General features: G+C 39.5%; 1 protein-coding gene across 1 annotated transcript; it reads right to left on the bottom strand.

Annotated features, from left to right (window-relative positions):
• Positions 1 to 269: 269 nt before the first annotated feature.
• Positions 270 to 21,453, bottom strand: unpg (unplugged). Its single transcript, XM_067778004.1, has 3 exons — positions 20,136 to 21,453; positions 2,555 to 2,793; positions 270 to 916 (listed from the first exon to the last, which is right to left on the bottom strand). The coding sequence occupies exons 1-3, from the start codon at positions 21,169 to 21,171 to the stop codon at positions 506 to 508; spliced, it is 1,686 nt and encodes a 561-aa protein (XP_067634105.1). The 5' UTR covers positions 21,172 to 21,453; the 3' UTR covers positions 270 to 505.
• Positions 21,454 to 23,112: the final 1,659 nt, after the last annotated feature.

Genomic DNA, 23,112 nt, shown 5'->3' with positions numbered 1-23,112 from the left:
CCGTCCATAACTTGATTGGTATAGCACCGATTTGTTGGTTTATTCAGCTAATTGTTTGCGTGATTGCCATTATTGGTAAGCGTGATTGGCAACAAGACACAGGCGCTGCCACAGCCAACCAGACAGCGGAATCTCTTCGAAGCTGTCGCTGCGATTTACTTCAATCTTTCTGTCACTGTTTTCCAACTCTATTACCCACAGCTTTTTCGGTTTCTTCTAGATAAAAAATGAAATTCATAAATTTTTTTTTTAATCTTTTATTTTTCTTATTCAATTTGATTGTGTTTATTTTTTTTATTTTAAATTTACATTTTTTTACTATCCTAATCAATTCAAAACATACTTGAATAAAACTATGGTAAACATAAACAAATGAAACTTGAAAAATAAAGCAATTAATTATCTTTAAGTTTAGTCATTTAGTTTAAATCTCAATTTGTGAAATTTCTTTAATATTTCGCCAACATTTTGCTGAGTAACTCTAAAAAAAAACAACATTTTTATTTCAATAAATACTACGCGCCAAAGTCAAAGTGCCCGTGCCTGTATTAGCTGCCGCCGCCATATTCGCAGCCGCCATTAAAGCTGCCGGTGTCGCTGTTGCACTTAAAATACCCGCGGCAGCAGCAACACTACCATTATTTAAACCCGTTATGACGCCATTGGTAGCATTGAACTTCTCGAAGCCACTTAATTCGGTGGGCATTTTCTTACGCAGATCAGGTTTTGGACCACTTAGGCACATTTTCTCTAATTGTTGGTGTTGTGAGCGTACAGCAAAACGATTGACATGCACCGGTATAGGTACAACGATTTTGGTGCCGCCACCGCCCGTACCACGACCGAGACCGTGCGATGTGAGACCAGCTTTGACGCGTTTCCATTTGGCGCGACGATTTTGAAACCAGATTTTTACCTAAAAATTAATGGAGGAGAGAAATGATGTTACTGCATAAAATTCATTTAGTTTTAAAGACGTAGTAGTAACCTAAATATAAACAACTCTCGGTCTCGGAGAGTAGAGCCAACTAGGACTCCTAAGTAAGCTTTTACGAAAACGTGGAAGGCTGTAATAGATCCGTAATGTGCAAAGATTTTAGAGCAATCAATTTGTGAACGTTTCTTTTGAAAACTGGCTGATTGTCATTAACGTTAAGTTTCCGAGGGTGGACTATGTTCTCCAGATTTGAAATATGGTCAAAGTCACCTTCATTCAAAATGCGTGGAAAAGCTCTTGCAAAGACTTTAGATCAATCAGCCTGTGTAAGTTTCTTTTCAAAACACTGGAACGCCTGACTTACCCACCACAAAGAGTTAATGGGCTTGGAATATTCCTGCTGTATGGTATGCGACTAAAATCTTCAAAGTTCAAAAAATCGTTTCCGTAGCATATCGGAAAGTAACGGATTTATATCCGAAAAAGGACTGCTCACATTTTAAAACCCTACCATATACCTTCAGCGACTATTTTTGTGGACACCATCATTAATAATTAAAAATTCAACATGCTTATTTTAATGGATATTCTAAGGAAATGAGCCTTCATTCGATTATCAAACTTAAAGAGCAGTCAATCGAGGGCAAAACAAAATTATCCTGGGCTACTTTTTTGGCATCGAATCATTCAAATGGCATTCGAATCCTCAACTTACTGCTGAGGCGGAAGCGACGACTTGAAAGGTTAGCCAGAGTATGCTACAGGGTTAATCTGTCTCCCCTGCTTTGGCTTGTAATTTTGAATATTCTTCTTCAGGGCGTTGAGGGTAGGGGCTGACAAGTGGTGGCTTATGCTCATGAGCTGGAAATCCCTGTCAGGGTAGTACATCGCCGGCGTACTACTGGGGTACCTTGTTGCCGTGACCATCTGGTCTAAATCATACGGTATAATTAGCTTTCAACTCTACCAAAATGGAGTTGGTTCTGTTTACGTAGAGATACAAGACTCCTGAAATTATACCAGTCTTAATGGGGGAAATTTTCAACTACTTTGGCCTCTCACCAAGGGTGATATATTGGCTGACGATATTGCGGCCGCCGTGGTGTGATGGTAGCGTACTCCGCCTATCACACCGAAGCTGCTGGGTTCACGCCCCGGACAAAGCAACATCAAAATTTTAGAAAAAAAGTTTTTCAATTAGAAAAAAAATTGTCTAAGCAGGGTCGCCCCTCGGCAGTGTTTGGTAAGCACTTCGAATGTATTTCTGCCATGGCTCTCGGTGAAAACTCACCTCCCTTGCAGATGCCGTTCAGACTCGGCATAAAACGAGTAGGTCTTGTTGCGCCAATTTGTAGGAAAAATTAAAAAGAGCACGACGCAAGTTTGAAGAGAAGCTCGGTCTAAATTCTCTTCGGAGGCTATTGCGCCTTACACATATTTACTTTCAATATTCTGGTAGGAGCTTTCGTGTAAGCTTTACATTTCATCTGACCGATCACTGCAGCGTCTATTATGCGGAGTTTGCGGCTGCAGATGATATGGCTAGATGGTCCTGGAGAGCCAGTTTAGCTTTTGGTTGAAAATCTACTAAAGTGTATATTTTTAAACCCTGCTTACCTGTACTTCACTAAGTTTAAGGCTTGTTGCTATCTGGCTTCTCTCCGTGAGACTTAAATATTTCTTCGCATGAAATTCTCTTTCTAGTTCCAGTAGTTGCTCGGAGGTGAAGGCGGTTCGTCTTCGACGTGACTTAGAATTCCCACCACCACAGCTACTCGTAGAGTCTTTATTTGAGTCATTTTGCCCACTCGCCGCTTCATCGTCTGTACAGTCTTCGCTATCAGAATGTGTATAGCCTGAAATTTCACAAACAAATTATTTTCAAACTTTTTACATTCGTAAAATTTAAAGAGATTGGGACGTATTGGACAATAATTTCTTTTATTAAATTACTAGCAGACCCGGTAGACGTTGTTCTGCCCTAAATTTGGTCTATCTGCATACATTTTAATAAGCTTTTTTCGTCTAACTCTGCCCTCGCCCCTCTACACTTTTTCCTAAACTTTGCATTCACTCCTTCCTCCGTATTTTTCGATTCATCTATCTTCATCTCATTCTATCTCTTTCTCAGTCTCCTTCTCTCTTTTCTCTTCTCTCTAGTTTTTCTCATTCTTCTTCATATCTTATTGCCAGCCCCAGAGGGTGGTATGTATTTTGTTCCAGTCCCATTCCGAGTCTCAGTCCCAGTCCCACTCCGAGTCTCAGTCCTAGTCCTAATCCTAGTCCCAGTCCCAGTCCGTCTCTGGTCTACTTCCCGGAAAAAAGCATCGTAAATATTAATATAGGCAAATTTATATACCAAATTTCAGGCAAATCGAATAGGACAAATGTATGTAAATAGGTATGTGGGTATTATTGCCGTGTTTTTTTACACGCATATACGTTTCGTTTGTGCGTGAAAAAAACTCCTATCTTCGTTTAGATAATGCTTAGGAGACCCATCTAGCGGCAGTGGTTAAACAAATAGCACAGGGTGTACCGAAAAGCGGAGACACAACCCTCTGAAAAAAAAAACACAGCTATTAATTCATGTCTTTATTTTGGCTTTGCATGCATATTTATCAGTTTTGCCAGGTCGATGCGACTAAATCGAATATCACAACGAAAATTACTTTAAAGCTCTCAGCAACAGCTTTCATTTGATATCCATAATACACACACATTCTAGGGGTATCCGTGTCCATTTTTTTGCCTATATCTCGAGACCCTAGTCACCAATAGGTATGAAAACTACCCTGTACTAAAGCACTCATCAACAGCTTCAATTCGATACCCATAATGTAAGAACACTATCTAGGCGTTCACGGGCCCCCGGTTTGGCCTATATCTCGAGACCCTAGTCACCCAGGGGTATGAAAATTACCCTCTACTAAAGAACTCATCAACAGCTTTCATTTGTTATCCACATTCTAGGGGTACCCGGGTCCACGTTTTGGCCTATATCTCGAGACCCTAGTCACCCAGGAGTATGAAAATTACCCTCTACTAAAGCACTCATCAACAGCTTTCATTTGATATCCATATTCTATAAACACATTCTAGGGGTACCCGTGTCCACGTTTTGGCCTATATCTCGAGACCCTGTGCGTCGATCCTGAATTTTTTTTGCTATACGGAGCCCGAGACCTTTCCAGTGAATGCAAAACCGTGGAAATCGGTTGGTGCGTTCTGGAGTTATAGCGTCAGGAAGGAAAATCCGACTTATTTTTATATTATAGATTGTATTTTATTGAGATGGAAAAACTGAAAGGAATAAAAAATACTGGCTTTTATAGCTATATCTACCCTGCAGGCGAAATTCTGGGAAGTTTTCAACCTAGCCTAACCTTAATAAAGAAGACTTTCTTAGGCAGAAAACACATAAAGGCAATACTGGCTTAAGAAAATCACTGTAACCATAAACCAACCAATCCAAGCTTTCAGTTATTCGATCTTTTTCCAGTACCTTTCAGATACCCAAGCAAGTGTCGTATACCTTCCTACCGAAAAAGTTCATTGAGAAGCTAGGCGGTGTGTGAATGTTTAGGCTTCAAGTCCTCGTTCTAAAAGTAAGCCTGGTAAGGACTGCTCCATGAAGATCTCATGGGCCAAAAAAACAAATATTTCCTCCTTTGCTTTTTGGTACAACTTATCCTTCAATCAAAAACTCAAACGAGAGCAATGCTTATTAAGCTACGTACCGAATCAGATAAGGTTCTAGTTATCAAGGATCGAATCACCCGCATAAATAGACAAGCTGCACTAGGGAAAACGAACACGCAGGTGGGCGAAAGATTAAATTCCCAAACGAGACATATATTATCGAACAACTGGCTTCACTGTGAATGTTGAAGGTCAAGAACAAAACTTTTTCTCCAAGTGGATCGATGTCGTCTGGACCAAAGTATGGTAACGAATTTAGAGAAATTCCGCTTATTTAAAACCTTCTGCTAACGTTCGTATAACTAAACTGTTGAATAAATCACTCCAATATCCAGTATTGCAAACTGAACTTTATTTAGATTACTTTGGGAGTAGTACTTCAAAATTATACTTCACAACTAATAGCGTGCTTAAATCAAAACTAAAAATTAGTTATTACTCAGCTTGCGCTGCTATTATACTCTCTGTTGCCTCGTCCGCATATTTCTCCAAAGATCTAGACGTTTCACCTTCTAGAACGCTTATATCTCCTGCTTGGTAATTAGTTACATGCGTGTGTATGTGTGAGTAAGAACTTCGGCTCATGACTACATGTGTGTGTGTGTGAGATACCTCTTCACTTCGAGCTGCTGGTTATGTGTGTGCATGTACTTCTCGTCGCCTTCCATGTATGTTTATACATGATTATTGAAGTGTTCATGTACACTAGTGTGGCTTGCTTTAATGTTTTTGTTGTTGCGTCATTATTTACTAACAGCCTAGTGATGTCAACATTCGCCACAGTATTTAATAGATGCAGCATTGAGAAGTATAGCTAGGTACTGGAATCTCGAAAGCAAAAATCGCAAGCGCGCAACTAATCGCCGGGACGCATTTACTTGCGCCGCCTTGACATTTCTCAAAACGGAAGTTAAAACTGCATCCCCCATTCCTTTGCCTCATGTCCCAAAACCACATCAAATATAAATTTTATATGAATTAAATTAAGCGCAGTTAAGTAATCTGTGCTGTCACACAAAAAATGAATTACCCTTACTATAGCATACCAAAATTTTATTGAAGCTTGTCGAGAATCCATAAACAACCGGACGATTGTACCGCCCATAATATCCACTCATAATTTCATTATGGACAACAACACTACTAACCCATGAGCTACAGCAAATGAACATCTTGAACGTAAAAGGTTAATGGGGTGTGTCAAAGCTTGTGGCAAACGTTATGACAGCAATAAAGACAACATCAACACCAACGCCAACTCGACAGCCAAAAATGTCAGTCGTTTTGATACAAATGTCGGTTGCCGCATCGATTTCAGTTGAATTCGTTGCGGACATTTGAAATATGACACCCACTTGCCGACACTACAACAACGCCACCCTCACAGCTCCACACTTTCGCCCTTTCCGCACATCATCGTCATCGTTAGCCGAACTTCTCGGTGCACTTAAGCGTGAAATCCTTGCAAACAAAGCGAAAAATATTTAATTCTACGAAATTATGTATCAACAATTATTTTAAAATTGCTCATACATGAGAATTCGGTAAATTGAATTAAAAGAATCTTTCTTTACAAATGAAGTCATAAACGTAAGAAGTTGAGTCTTAAGTAAGTAAGACGTAGCTGACACGAGATTATAATATTTCTTAACACTTGCATGCTTGAGTGAAGTTAATTTAAGTTCAAATGGTTAGTGATGATGAAGATCATAATGAGCTCAATGCATAGAATTGTGATTAGAGTGGGTAAATGCTTCAGTTGACCGAAAATTATCTTGGATAATAATTTGGTGACTACAACCCAGCCAACCAGAAGAGTCAGCAAGAAGTTCTGTTGAGAATGTGCGGTGTGTTCATTTCCTAAGGGTAATTGAAAAAGCTACGAACGTAGACTAACGGAAGGAGAAGAAAGTCTTCTGAAATATTTGAAAAAAGTACGCCTTTGGAACTCCCCTCAGAAAATCCTAAATGCCATCCGCTTTTTCATTGCCATCTATTCCGATAATCCTATCTGTATGGAAAAGCGTCGACTTAACTGACGGCAGATATGCATCACGTTTTGAAATCTTGTTGTTGTGAGCGAGGCCTTGGGGAGTGTTGTCGAGTTGATGGTCCTTTGCCGGATGCAGATCCGGTACGTTTTAGTACCAAGCCCGACCATCTCGGGAACGATTTGTTATGACCACATGCGACCTTCTAGGGCTGCGCTACACAAACCCCTTGAATCCGGTATTTTAGTCGCCTCTTACGACAGGAATACCTACCGCGGGTATATTCTAACCCCCTGGAGCTTTTTGAATTCTTGATATACATTACCTAGTAAGTGAGCTTAGACAGTTATAGAGAACTTAAAATCTGACTTGACGGCTTTAAGATGATAAAAAGAACTGGCACTGTGAGTGAAATTGTTATTTTTGTTGTTCTAACTGCAAAAACCGCCCGCAACTTTAGTGGAGTGTATCGAATATGTGGCAATCTTTTATCGGATATAAATCCAATACGCTCTAGTATTATTTAGATTACCGATGGAAGAATTTTTTTTTAAACCTCGAAAGCGATAATGTTTTAGCCTCTCAATCACCTGAGGCGAAGTCAGATAATTACGTCATTTTCGTGGTTATTGCATCCTCTTCCCAAAGGAAGTATAAGCTTGCGGTCATAATTACACAGTACAGCAAAGTTCCAACAACAAACATAACGAATCTACAGCCAGCTAATCTTAAGACGCATTAAAGTCAAATAGTTGTCGAACCCAAAGAGAATAAGGATAACAACGAGTTGAGCAGGGGAGACACCAAAATGGATATACAATTCCGTGCGAACTCTGGGGTGATCTTCTAAGGAAATTGAAAAGTACACTACTGCGGCAAAGAGCTCACCATTCCCTGTAGGAAGGCGTTTACGGAATCTTAAAGTTGTTATGGGATATTTTTGGGCAGGAAAATAATTAGTTTTCTTCAAATTTAGCAAATATGCAGCAAAGTTATAAATCACAGATACTCCATCATTCTGACTGGTTTAGACTTCCTCCCTAACAACCTTTTCTCTGCACATGGATAGCTGGACTTCATACAAGCCAAGCAAGCACTGAGCTGACACTAAATCTCACCATATCGCACACCTGGATTAATACGGAGCTAACTGAAAAATCTGAAATTTTCAAGTTATTCATATTACCCCGCAGATTTAATACATTAGCGCATATGGTGAAGTCAATCAGTTTCAATTTTTTTTCACGTGGCCATACGGTCAATAATTTTGCTTCACGTATTAAAATGGTAAGAACTGTTGAACTACAGTCACGGTTTGTTGTTTTCACTATATTTTTGGTCAGTCGATTAAAAGGAGAAATTTGTTTAATTTCAAAAATTTGAAGACGGCGCTCTTTTTCCTACATTTTCCCCATTCTAGTGAAAAATCGGATTAAAAACTAACCAAATGAGGTCCTCTCTGAAATAATAAGAATTTAAAGAAAATTTGGAATAAAAAATCTCGCGATTGGTCTGTTGTTGTTGTTGTATTAACGATAAAGACACACCCCGAAAGCTTTGGGGAGTGTTATCGATGTGGATGGTCCTTTTCCGGATATAGATCCGGTACGTTCCGATAACAAAGCACCATCAAGGTACTAGCCCGACCATCTCGGAAACGATTAATATGACCACATTAAACCTTCTAGGCCATCCCGCCCTCTCCAACCCCTAATTCCATGAGGAACTTGGGGTCGCCAGAGCCTCGCCTGCTAAATATGTGTATGATACATTCATATTTGTAACAGGATTCCCCTTGCGTAGGTGAGGTTGACAATTGGGTTGCGGAAGCTTTGAAGCTATAAAGCTTTGTATTGCGCTTGAATCCCTATCGTGCGATCGGTCTCATGGCCGCTTATAGTGCTCATAACATCAATTAATCATTTTGCCATGGACCTTGTGTCCCGCCGTCTCTAAAACCACTAAGACGGCTTGAATTGAGACATTATACCAATTTAGCGACCTATGGACGAACTTATATATATATATGTGTATATGTGAGATTTTCATGACCGGCCAGCTCAACCTAACCTAACCTTAGAAAGTTGGATTTGTATGAAATGCGTAAGTAATGGTTACTCAAAGTTGTTTCACAAGTTTCAAAAAAATTAATTAGACTCATATCATATCATATCATATCATACAACATGGACGTCCCAAATGTTGACCATTTTGAACATCCACGTCGATGGCACTACGCTACCGACTGTCCTACACCCCAAAATCTTGGGTGTGACGTTTGATCAGGATCTACATTTTGGTGAGCATACAGCCGCAATTGTACCGCAAATCCAAAGCCGCAATAAAATCCTCAAATCTCTTGCTGGCAGTGCTTGGGGTATAGATAAAGAAACGCTCATTACCACTTGCAAATCAATTAGCCAGCCGATTGCATGTTACGCGTCCCCGATATGGTCGCCAAGCCTAACGACTACTCACTGGAAGAAGCTACAAGCCTGCCAAACTACCGCCCTTAGAACCCCCACGGGTTGTCTTCTTAGGTCCCCAGAACACCATCCACATAATGAGGCGCGAATACTCCCCATTAGGGAGAGAAATGAAATGGTAACCAAACAGTTTCTGTTGCATACCCAGAAACCTGATTGATGAGCCAACAACGCCCAGGGACTTAAGTAGTAATCTCCGTAAGCATTATGAGGAAATACGGCACCTGAGAACACAGCCGCATGAAGCTAAAAAACACAAGCAGGTCCTCAGTGAACTCCACAAACAGGCATCGGACCTCTATGCCAGGAATTGCCCGGTGAATCCTGTACTGAAAAAACAATACTCGAAACTAGCAGAAGAGGAACGCAGTCTCCATAGGGAAACGCGAGTCATTCTAGCTCAACTTCGATCTGGATACTGTAACAGGTTAAACTCTTACCTATCCAGAATCAACCCCGACATACAAAACATATGTCGTGCTTGTAATTTGTCCCCACATGACACCAACCATCTCTTTAACTGTATTGTGCAACCAACGCGTCTAACACCCCTTTCTTTATGGTCCACCCCTGTTGAAACAGCAAGTTTCCTTGGACTCCCCTTAGAGGATATTGATGACAATTTTTGATCGGTCGCACCTTTTGGATGGGGCGAAGCACTGCTACAACAACAACAACAACATCCACCATACATTTCTTACAAAACGAGAAAAGGAGAAGACTGTCACTCCTCAAAACCTTTTTTTAAGCACGGCGGTAGGGTGATTCAACTCTTCCAGCGAGCTGAGAAGTCCAAAGTTCACATTAAACCATACGATGTCCCAAACTTTTTTGAGCGAACTCCTAGATCTTTATCAACTTACAACTGTTCATAGTTTGAAGTCAAAATTACATTTCTCACATCGCAAAATATTATTCACATCTTATGCAATTCGCTTCACTGTAGTATCTATTTAACTGCTCTTTGCTCATATTTTAAACGGCATTCAAGCAATCAGTTATGAATAATTTATTTATTCAATGTTAGTGGAATGGGGATAACGATGATGATGATTGCTATACAAATATCATAACAAACGACTTTTCACAAGTTTACGATTAGTTACGCCTCCCAGTGACTACGTTACAGCAAGCACGACTCCCACCACATAAGCCATCCTTACACCTACCCTCTACCCATCACTAACTATGTATGTACATATGTACATCGCTACAGTATGTACAAATATATGAATACAATTATTTACTACCATAGATATGAGAGAAGAAATTGCAGATTCAGCGCTGTGTAAAGGGGATTCAAAACAGCAATAGCAACAACAACTGCAACAGACGTCAGAACGATTTGAAAATTAGATATAAATTTTTAGGTACTTCCTTTATATAAATGAACCAAAAGAAACGCAAAATATCTCTTTAAACAAAGACATAAGATTGCCAAACTTTGTTATTCAAATTTTAACATAACCACTTAAAAAAATTGTGGAGCGCACATTGCCAAAATGAAGGTAAAGATTATATCGAAATCTCCCCCCAGCGAGTTAGGGGGCTTAGAATATACCCTCGGTAGGTATGCCTGTCGCAAGAGGCGACTAAAATACCAAATTGATTCAAGGGGTTGTGTAGCGCAACCCTCTCAAGGGGTTGCCAGCGCAATATATAGCTTCTCCAACCCAATTGTCAAACATATATACCCGTGGCGAATCCTGTTTCTGATGGATCTAGGGGGTGGGAGGGCGGTATGGCCTGGAAGGTTTCATGTGGTTATACAAATCGTTCCCAAGATGGTACCTTTATGGTGCTTGTTACCGGAACGTACCTAATCTGCATCCGGCAGAGGACCATCAATATTGATAATACACCCCTAGGCCTTCGGGGAGTGTCCTTATCGCTACAACAACAACAGCAGCAGCATTATATCGAAAGTCTATTAGTTGCACTCCACCTTTATATTGTTGTTCCTCATACAAATTTTTTACAGTGGTTATGTTAAACTTTGAATATCAAAGTTCGACAAGATTATGTCTTGTATACTGGAACGATTTTCCGTCATCCCTTGATTATTTCGAGACAAACTGGTTTCAGCGTTGTGCCATCATCAGTGTCGATTTTCGTTCTGATATGTTGTTGTCGTTTGTCCTGTATTTATAGTTTGTAGGTACATGAGCAGGTATTGTCAAAATTGATGCTTGTGTATGTGCTGTGTGTTCAATCGATTCGTGTAGCTGACTGAGGCAGGTAAAAGTCCGTAATTTTAGTCGTTTGATCTTCTTTGTGGGATTGTTGTTCTGGTGCGTTAATCGTTTTGTGTTTATTTGTTGTTGTGTGTTTGTCTGTTGTACCTGTGTGATTGCTTTGTTTCTTGTAAACAAGTTTTAAGGGCTCGAATATTGTACCAGAAATTGTGTTTATCTGTTCGTTTATTATTCTACCGTCGAATATTTTCTGTTTGTATATTTCCATGTTTTCGAGAACCACTTTACTTCAAAACTATTTTCAATTCAACAATACAAAATATAGACAAACAAACGGTCTTTGAATGGGAAGCCCCACATTAGCCATTCTTATGGAAGTGTTCATGCAAAATCTGGAAGAAAAGTACATACAGGAGCTGAAGTCCATATTAGGCGTGTCATTTTATGCTAGATACGTGGATGACATAAAGAACGAAAATCGGCACTGATGATGGCACAACGCCGAAACCCGTTTGTCTCGGAACCAAATTTGACAAGGGATGACGGAAAATCGTTCCAGTATACATCATTTATCCACTCTGTCGGAAAATCAACAAAACAAAATAAGTCATTGAAGTCATAAGTCATGAAAATTTCCAAGCACGGAAGGTTTTTTAAGTTTTTACGATCCCTCAACCACCTAGCAATAAGTTGTTTCCTTAATGTCGCACTGTCATCTTGTTCTGAAGTACATTTTTAGTTTCAAGAATCTAGCTCTGCGGGTTATAACACTCGCAAGCAAAATTTCTAAGCTATGCAAATTTTTAGAATTTTCACGATCCCTGCCCCACCTAGCAAAGCTTTTTTCCCCTCATGCTGAGTTGTCATCGGGTTTCAAGTGTTTCAAAATTCTAGCTCTCCGTGAAGTTACTCAAAAATGGATTGCGAAATTACCCCAATTTTGTGTGGAAATTGACGCAAGAACACCAAATGAAACTACTATAGAGGAAGTAACTATAATAAATTTACTTTCTCCGCTGTTTTTTTTTGTTGGTGTTTTTTTTTTTTATTGTTTAGTTGTTACGCTTATTCGAAGCCGCAGCGTTGCAAATGTCAAAATGTCAGTTAAATTTGAAACGTCCATTCATCTGTATGTCCGTCCTTTCACTGCACGAGTGAGTAGCTTTGAAAGAAGAGTTGAAAATTTTGATTGACGCCTAACACTGGGTCTTAAATGCTTTTATGCAAATTTATGTGAAATCATAATTGTTTGCGTAGCTGAAAATGTAATGGAAATGTGCCGAGTATTTTCATATTTAAGTATTAATTAGCCATACCATATCTGGCTAAACAATTCTCGTCTGCAAATGAGCAAAGAGCGAATATTGTGGAATACATGTGTATGTACGTATGTGTACATTAGACTGCCGTAAAAAATGTTTTCTCAAAAAGAGCTTTTGGTTTCATTTTGGTGGAAACAGTTGATTCTTAAAATAAGTGTTGAACGTGCCCAGGGCCTCCACACCCTCAAATCGGCACTGTAATAAAAAATGTGTTCATATTCAGGGCGAATAAAATTGAAACTTACATATATAACCGTAAAAATTAAATATAAAAAAACAACAAAAATGACCAAACTCATATACAAGTTTTATGAGAATGCTTTAGCAGCATTCTATGCTCCAGAGCCCTTCTGTGAACTCACAGAGATACACACTAGGGAAACCATAGATAACTGGGAAACAAAGCAATTCAAATAACACTGTATTGAATGCCCAGGACAAAGGCACACCAAATTGTTTATACTCTCAGCAAAGAGTATCAACCAAAATCATTTATCGTAGCAGCGAGGTCCTACGAACTCTCACTGGGTACTATACGGGACACTCTAGTATACGATATCACTACTTTAAAATCTATCCGATACAGGTGGCGTGGCTCTTACTCCCTTCTTGATATGGAGTAAAAGACTGAAGAGGTACTTAAATAAGCCTCCACATACAGTTATAGGTTGAACGGTCAAGCACAGTAGATCTAAATAAAGATCGCAGTGCATCGAGGCACAATAATAATAATATAAAAGCAAAGCTCACAGAGTATATTAACTTTGTTAATGTAAAGGTAGATTGTAACGGCATATACTAATCGAGATATTTATAATAAAAAAAATACTTGATGCAATTTACCTCCCAGGAGATTTAGGCCGAGCTTCTCTTACAATTTGTGTCGTGCTCATTTTAATTTTCCCAAGTTGGTGGGACGGCACTTACATGTTTTTATGCCGACTCCGAACAGCTTCTGCATGGCAGATGAATTTTCACTGAGAAGCTTCTCGTGGGTGAATACACTGGGAGTGTTTGCAAAATATGTTCGAGGGGCGACCTCGATTAGAAAACGTTTTTTTCGAATTAAAAAAAATTGTTTCTAAATTTTTGATGCTACTTTTCCCGAGAGCTGAACCCAGCACCCCCGTCGTGGTAGGCGGAGCACGCTACCATCACACCACGGCGGGCGGCTGCCCGTTGCAGTTATTGCAAACTTAGTTTGGGTAAGACCTTTAGGAAAAGTGGGCGTGGTTTTTAACCGATTTTAATTATCTTCACTTAATCTACATATATTATTTGGCAAGGATAGTGTCTCTGCCAAATTTCAATGTAGTATCTTAAACGGCTTTGCCACACCCATATTCCATTTTTTTTTAGAATTTATGTCTATCGTCATAAAACCAATCCACCTACCAACGTTCGTTAGTTTTGCGGTATTCGTTTTTGAATTATCTAATTTTTTCCATTTTCCAAAATTTTCGATAACGAAAAAGTGGGCGTTGTTATCGTCCGATTTCACTCATTTTCAATATTAAACTGCGTCAAGATAGGTCCGTATACCATATTTGGTGAAAAAATCTCAATATTTGCTCAAGTTATCGTGTTAACGGACGGGCAACGGACATGAATTAATCAATTTTTTTTCGATACTGATGATTTTGTTATATGGAAGTCTATATCTATCTCGATTCCTTTATACCTGTACTACCAACCGCTATCCAATCATATACCCTGTGTACAAGTACAGCTGGGTATAAAAAAATGTATGCTGCTTCGACCGCGACTTGAATCAACGACATTCACACACACCACCACGTGTTCACATCTGCCAGTACTCCGAGCAACAGGGTGGGCTCAAAAATTAGTACTGATTGACTCCGAAAAGTGTAATACTGTGCAATAACACCAAACTTTTTCACATTGCACTATATTGGTGCTAAATTTTAAAGTAGACCAAAATTAGTTTTGCTATTCCTCCGAAAAGTATTTACACTGGACTCTATTTTTTGTGTGTGCCAGGCGGCCCGGGACGAAAAGACTAATGCTTGTTTGGAAAGAGAGACGTAAGTGTAAGAATATCAGAGCAATATCTCACATAAAGTTTTAACTAGCGGGTGACTGAAGTCCAACGTCAACGATCTGATTGTGTATGGAGCGGTGCCAAACTGCGTGAGGAACAATAAACACACTAGAAATAAAATAGTCCTCCCTGGAATTTTTTTTAATAATTGAAAATATCCTGTTCAGATATTACTGTTATCTACACTATGATCAAAGATAAGAGTAGAGCTCTAGGTGAATAGACACTTAGCTTCCTTTAGGCACTTATGACAGTTGGTGTAAGCATATGAATCTTCTCGGAGCTGAGAAGTATGAAACGTCAGTTTAATTCCACTGGTGCCACTTTCAGAAAATGCAACAAAACAGCAATTGTTTTTGTTTCCAAGATAGCTCCGAAACTTTTAGGCAATTGCCGTCCTACCTGAAATACCCCCAACTGGTGCATGCGCTCCAAGCATTTTGCTTTTTTTTATCTTTTCTATCATTTATTAACAAAAAGTTCAGAGAAAATATAAGGACTTAGAACTCAGCGGCCGCACCGAAGTTCAAGTCACACGCAAATGAATCTTAAAAATTTGGAAAGTGCTTTTAATTGGAAACAAGTAAGGACGGGACTGTCTGCAAGGCTGTGCCGAAGACCTCATACCTTTCATGAAGGGAGCTGAACAATAATGTGTTGAATTATCAAAAATTCATAATATCTGAGCAATCGGTTTTATGGGATATATATTATGTAAATGGCTGATCTTAAACATTTTTTCAGACAACAATGTATGCCTTATGTCTAAACATTTGTGAGATTTCAATTTTCTAGCTGTTAAGATGAGGCATAAATGACCTCTCTTTTTCGAAAAATCGGTTGTATTCGTGATATATGCTATAGTGGTCCGATCCGGCCGGATATACCTGTTCACCAAATTTCATCAAGATAACTCAAAAATTGAGGGACTAATTTGCATTCAAACGAACAGACATGGCTAACTCAACTCAGATCGTCATCCAGATCATTTCGGTATACCTATTGGTTGGGTCTATCTCTTCTCCTTTAAGGACTTAAAATTTTGAGATTCGTGTCAAACTTAATATACATACTGTAACGAATATTAGCAACACTAAGGCATACTATCATCTCTAAGTCGATACTAAGCAGTCCCTTGTATCTACATAAACAAATCAATCATTATGTCTACACATATGTATGTACAAGAAGCGGAGAGATATGCACAAACACATGCATATATGATATATCTGAAATGCTCACAAAAGTATGCAATCATCGCGCATATGAGAAGCTATAAACGTGCATCTGTAGTTTATAGCTGGTAAACAAGTAGTAAATTCTAGAAGGAGAAACGCCTAGAAGTATGCCGACGAGAAAACCGAAGAGTATAAAAGCAGGACCAGCTGAGGTATGAGCAATCAGTTTGATTTAAGCACGCTATTGGTTGCGAAGTATAAGTGTTATTGTGAAGTACTCTAATAAAGACCATTTTGCATTATTGAATATTGGAATTATTTATTCAACAATTTAGCGATACGAACGTTAGTAGAAGGATACAAATAAGCGGAATTGCACAAAAATCGTTACAATACCATTTAATTTTCATGAAAGGTATAAAAAAGGCAGGAGCACCAAGTACTCGTGAAGTTCGATGTGTAAACATAAAAAAACAAAATGCAAGGCGCGATAACCTCCGAAGAGATATTAAGCAGAGCTTCTCTTCCAATTTGCGTCGTGCTCCTTTTTTAATTTTCCGTACAAATTGGCGGGACGGGACCTACATATTTTATGCCGACTCCGAACGGCATCTGCAAGGAGTGTTTGCCATAGTCGCCCCACTTAGAAAAATTTTATTCGAATATAAAAACACGTTTTTCTTAATTTTCGATGTTACTTTGCATTACGATGTTACACAACCCCTTCAATTATTTGGGTGTATTAGTCGCCTCTTACGACAGGCATACATGAATCATGTACCCAACTATGGGAGAACTACTTGTGCCGTTTTGCTACCAAAGGCGGGGAAGATCAGTGATATGTATCCCAAAGACTACAGACCCTTAAAAAAAATAAAATAAAATGTAAGGTGCGATAAACTTCCAAGAGATTTTAGGCCGAGCTTCTCTTTCAATTTGTTTCGTGCTCCTTTTAGTTTTGCATACAAATTGGTGGGACGGTACCTACTTGATTTATGCCAACTCCGAACGGCGTCTGCAAGGCAGACACCTCGGTGGCCGCCATATAAGCATAACGTGTTGATAAATAACACATCCCCACAGAAAAAAAGTGGGATGTTCAACGGAGGAGACATGCCAATTCTTATGGATTTTTAGTCGCTGAACACGAATTCGTTGTGAGAATTCAAAAGTTAGCTCTTATTTTTTTTTCTAACCTCAAAAAACTTCAGGTTAGAAAAAAAAGACAAGAGCTTACCTTTGAATTCTGACACCGGATTCGGGTTCAGCGACCAAAAGACCATAAGAATTGACCTGTCTCCTCCTTTGAACATCCCACTTTTTTTCTGTGGGGCTGTGTAATCATAATCTTTTCAATAATAAATCGATGACAAATCAGTAATACGCCGATTACAATTTGGTCACATTTCGATAACAAATCGATTATTTTTTGAAAACAAACAATAAATTTTCGATAGTAAATTTAAAATTTTTTGATAACTTTTCGATAACAAATTCTCCGACAACGAATAGGTAAACTTTTTATATTTTGATAACAAATCGATACCTAGACGGCAACACCTATGCAACACCGATAAATCGTCGATAATAAATTGATAACTCGTCTATAGCCCCTCGATAACTAACCAATAAGTCATCGATAACACACCGTTAAACTTCGATAACAATTTGATTGCACGCCTTTCGGTTTTGATTGCGGCGTCGCTTTTGACTTCTAACCTTTCCTTTCCTCTCCCCTCTTTCTCTATGTTCCTTTCCTTTCGCCATATTTCATTTCATATCATTTCCCTTACTTTCCTTTCTCTTGCTTTCCTTTAATTTCCTTGCTAGCCTGCCTTGATTTGCTGTATGATTTCGCTCATATCAACTCTACCACGTACATTGTTCGCATATTATGCTACTCTTACGCTTACATTCTGTATTACTACAGCATACCTATGACATACACTATATTCAGGATTCTTCCATACCGTGAGCAAAAATGTGTACACATTAATAGCTTTTCTAAGCGAGGTCGCCCCTCGGCAGTACTTTGGGAATCACTCCGTGTGTATTTTGGCCATGAAAAGCTTTGCAGTTAAAATTCATCTGCCTTGCACTTAGTTCACTTTCGAAGCCGGCATAAAACATCCCAAATCTGTAGCAAGCACGACGCAAGTTGCAGGAGGTTAGGTTAGGTTAAACTGGCTTGTCAATAAAGACCTCACATGAACTAAATGTGTCCATAGTGTTAACAGAATTTGTTTAAAGACCAAGTGGAATAATCCCAATTAGGTGACATGACTTATGTTATAGAATAGCTCATTCCACTTGGCAAACACTAGAATTTTTATAGGACCTGGCGTAACTGCTGCTTCGAGATCTGGCAATTCTACCGCCCTTTATAGCTGGAGCCTTGATCTGACAAGCGCGAGGCATGAGCACAGAACATGCTCAACGGTTTTTTCCTGCAGCTCACACAACCTACATCTGCCGTTGCTGACGAAGCCAAACATATAAGCATGTGACGCCAGAAGGCAGCGTACAATTAGTATGCCTATCGTGAGTCTTCTCTCTTCAGAGATATGAGTCGCTTTGTGAGTCTAATGTAGCACGATTTGCACATGATATTAGACATTTTGCAGGCCCGCACTTCTCTCTACGCCTTTTCTGCTTGATGGAGCATATACAAGTCCTGTCGCCTTTTGATTTCTCCCAAACGGATTGTGACGTCTTCCGTCGATTCAGCAGTGCTGCACCCTCCTTTGGCAACTCATTGGCCTTTTCATTACCTTCTATCCCATTATGACCGGGAGCCCAGTATGGATGTATGGTCCAGCCTGAACAAAGTTTTTCCATTACTTCTTTCCATTTCAGAACACTTCTTGATGAAGTACTGTGTGAGGTTATTGCCTTAATCGCCGTCTGACTCTCAATATATAAATATATACGCGACTTTAGCTTGAGCACGCTTGCTCCAAAGCTCCTGCTGCTTTCTTCACGGCAATTATTTCCACCTGGAAGACGCTGCATTTATCTGAAAGCCTATAAGATCTACTTATTTCTGAATCGCCACAGTAAACAGCAGACCCGACCCCTTCCGGTAATTAAGAACCATCGGCGTACACGTGTATAGTATGTTCTGCCATTTATGCACCCTAGCGCTAACCCTTCGACTCAATTGTGGCCCCAAGATCTATTTCGAAGCTTAGGCACCAAGACCATATGTGACCCGGTCTATGAAAAGGTGGCTTATGACTCAAAAAAAAAATTTTACACTTTTTCTCTGGGGTCGATAGTTTTTGAGACGCTCTTTCACGTGGTGAAAACTAGAAAGTCCTAACTTGCTTAGAAGTGTACTAAAAATGTAGAGAAAAAAGAGCACAAATGAAAGACGATGAAGCCTTTGGTTCCTTCGATGCCACTTTTTTGGCTGGTGAAGCATCCTCAGATTTTTTTGATAGCATTTTTTTCGTTAGCAATGGAGGCAAATTATCGGTCAGAAACTGGTTTGTGCTTTACCTTTTGGGCATGACTGTTCATAATGCAGAAGAAAAACTACCAAGAAACTGAAGAAATGCATTGTTTATCTTTAACAGCTGTTTCTCGCAATTTCTTTTTTGAGTCATAAGCCACCTTTTCATAGACCGGGTCACATTATTCTCTACTGTTTTCACCTTCTGAACTGGTACTTATGTGATAGTTATTAGTGCCAAATGTTAACCATTTTTAAAAATCAATTCTACATACATTGGACTGGGTCGATTTTTTAACCGATATCACGCCATCGATTTTTCGATAGGACTGGGCTCAGGAAAACCAGTTCCACTACGCATACCCAAAAATAATAATTTTCCAGCCTGCAAAATTTCTTTTTTTTTTACTTTTTTTCGACTTTGATTTTTAAGGTTTTTTTATGACCTACTAAAAAAATGTTCATTTTATTGTAAAATTTTCATGTAAAAAAAATATTTTTTTTTTTCAAAAACCTGTTATCGTCAACGTTTTTAGCGGACATTTTTGGGTCGGAAAGGGTATACATATGAAATTTTTTTTAGTACATAGGTCATGAAAAAGATCTTAAAAATCAAAATCGAAAAAAATTCAAAAAAAATGAAATTTTGCAGGCTCGAAAATTATTTTTTTGGGTATGCGTAGTGGAACTTTTTCCTGAGCCCAGATCCTATCGAAAAATCGATGGCGCGATATCGGTTAATTTTCGTCCATACAAATCGACCCACCCTAACATACATATATCTAAGTTAATCCATAAATGTATCTACCTCCACTCTTATCCATATCAGTACTGTAATTTTTTGGTGACATCGTAAGACTAATATCACTACAGGAATCTCCACTGCAATCAAAATCCATATCGTCTACACCGACATCCAGTAAGGGTTCAGACGTATGCGAACGTACCGAATCACGACTATTCGTATTAGCACAACCGGAGGTAGACGACAATGAATTTGTCAAATCATTATTGATATTTAGCTCATTTAACACCGACGCATTTATATCACGGTTTTGTAAGCGCGTATGAATCGTTAAATTATGAACATAATCCTCATTCGATGCATCGATATTTGAGTTTAGTTGATCGGCACTTAAATTGTTAGCAAAATGCGCCTGTGACGCCATTAAATTGGCAGCAGAAGCGCTAAGCTCCCCGTGCCCACCAAAAGACCGTAACAAAAGCTTATCACGATAACTCACATCCGACGGATTGGAAAGAAAACACGCGGATAATTGAGAATCTAACGCCGCCGCCGACGGCAGCGTGCGCATATGCGGATGATCCCCACCATTACTCGAGTCTATGTCTTCGCAAATATTAGCACCGGATGGCATGGGCAGTTGCTGTTGCTGCTGCAGTAGGTGCGGCGGTAATGGTGGAAGACCTTTTGCTGCTAATTGAGCTAGCAGTGGCGGCGGCAATGTCATTGAGTTCAAATTCTGTTCAACTTTAGTCGCAAAATGTGTTAGATAGTTGCCACTGGATATCAATTGTGTTAGCCGATCATGATTTTGTGCGAGATATCCGTGAAGCCAAGGATTGTAGAAAGGAAAGTTTGTTAGACCTAAGGCTGATGTGGCGACTACAGCACGGGCGCTGAATTCCTCTTGTTCGCGGTTTGCGTTGGAAGTTAACATTTCAGTGTTTCTCGCGTGATCGTGCTCGTGCTGTTGTTGTTGTTGATGCTTATGTTCTTGTTGATGTTGTTGTTGTTGTTGTTGCTGATGATGATGATTGGCGATCAAGCTTTCGATGGAAAATGGCGTCGAAAATTTTGTGAGTTTATTAGCTGTATCCATTTTCAGAGGACCGGGCGTCCTTGGCAATGGAGGTGAAATTTTTTTTTATTATTTAATGTTTTAAAAACACCATTTAATAAATTTTTAAAAATCTTGTGAGGCTAAAATCTTACGGCTTGGCACTTTAGTTTTAATCTTTAAGCTAAAAGTTTAAGTACACATTAAATTAATCCCCGCCAGCACTTTATAAATACAAATTTTTAGAAATCTTTTTTTGAATCCGTTGGAGATTTCACAACCGCGATATACCGCGTAAACAATACGAGGCTTTGAAGCGTTGAAAAGTCGACAACAAACTAGCAAACGCTCACTGTTTGTCGTTGCTCCCAATCAAATAAACACAAAAGTTCCTAACCACCACCGCTAACCAAACACATCACGTACTAGCCCGGACTTTTGATTGGCTACCTTTTCCCTAACTGTGCTCTTTTTGTTACCCGCCATGGTGGTAGTACTTAACTGTATATAAACTGTTGTTGTACGACTATGAACTCACATATATGAAGCCCCGCCCGCTGCACTATGGGCCAAACTGGCTGCCTCGTTGGCTAATGGCAAACGTCAGAAATTAGTAAATAATAATATTAAAAAATAATAACTTGGCGCTATTTACCTCAGAAAGTTTTTTTTTTCAAATTTGGGGCGTGCTGCTTTTGGGGATTCCTTATAAATTGACAAGACCTACATGTTTTCGTCGATTTCGAACATCATCAGAAATAGAGTTGAACACACGAAGTGTTGGCCAAACCATGACAATCCTTTTTGGCTGATTTCTGTGCTGCCCGGCCAAAGAGACCGGGCCCATGTAGCGCCTTAGGCGCCATTTTGAGGCTTATTCTCTGGCGGTCGCCGTAGTGTGGTGGTAGCGTGCTCCACCTACCACACCGAAGATCATGGCCTCAAGCCCGGGCAAAGCAACATCAAATATATGGAAACAAGTTTTTTCAATTGGAAAAAAGTTTGACAACCACTCCGAGTATGTTCCTGCTATGAAAAGCTTCGCAGTGAAAACTCATTTGACTTGCAGATGCCATTCGCAGTCGGTGTAAGACATGTAGGTCCCGTCCCGCTGATTTGTAGGGAAAATTAAAAGGAACACGAAGCTAATTCGAAGAAAAGTCCGGGCCGAAGTTTCTTTTGAGGTTATCTTGCCTAACATTTTTCACTGCCTAACATACCTTGTGTGTTTACTCAAACCATTTTGTAAGATCAGTCAACCCTCTAATGTCCTCAATGCAGCATTTTTACACCGTCCCTAGCTCGGCCAGTAAACAACTGCCGAAGTTTCCGAACCCCATAGTCGACAGGGCTGAACACTCACAGAGGAAGTGGGTGACTGTATCCTTACAACCGTTCACACTATAGCTCCTGCACGTGCCGTTGAAGGGGACTCAGCATGTGGGCCTAATTGCCAATGCCCTGTAATGGTAGATAAACAATTTTCTATAAAAGCGTATAATTGGCCTGAATACCCACGCCGGGAGTTCTGCTTACTCCAGACTGGAAAAATAAGCGGAAAAGTTGTGTTTGTTATTGAATGAGGACAAAAACAAAAATACCTGCTGTCATCAAGCAAAAAGTCAGCTCATTTGCCTTTTAGCAATCATGCCACTGTGGAAATCATAATTTCGAAATAATAAAGGACTTTGTTTATTTGAGAACAGCATTATTACAACATCAGCTTTGAAATCCAGCGAAGAATCACTCTATCCGTAGAGTACCAATTACGAAATGCGGTTTTCTTGAGATTGATAAGAATATAACTCTTTGGTTAAGAAAGTGGCCAGTGCACCGTGACTGCCTCAGAGGTATCTAACGATGCACCGGCCTTTGCCAGTTCACTCGCTTTTTTATTGCCGATAATATTCTTGTGACCGGGAACAGCTAATTATTAAATCTTCTTCAGTACTTGCTCTCGCCAATGCGTAGAGCTTCGTAATT

This window comes from Eurosta solidaginis, chromosome 3, assembly GCF_040869045.1.
Source record: "Eurosta solidaginis isolate ZX-2024a chromosome 3, ASM4086904v1, whole genome shotgun sequence".
Taxonomy (NCBI): domain Eukaryota; kingdom Metazoa; phylum Arthropoda; class Insecta; order Diptera; family Tephritidae; genus Eurosta; species Eurosta solidaginis.
This window is presented reverse-complemented; position numbering and strand designations above follow the sequence as displayed.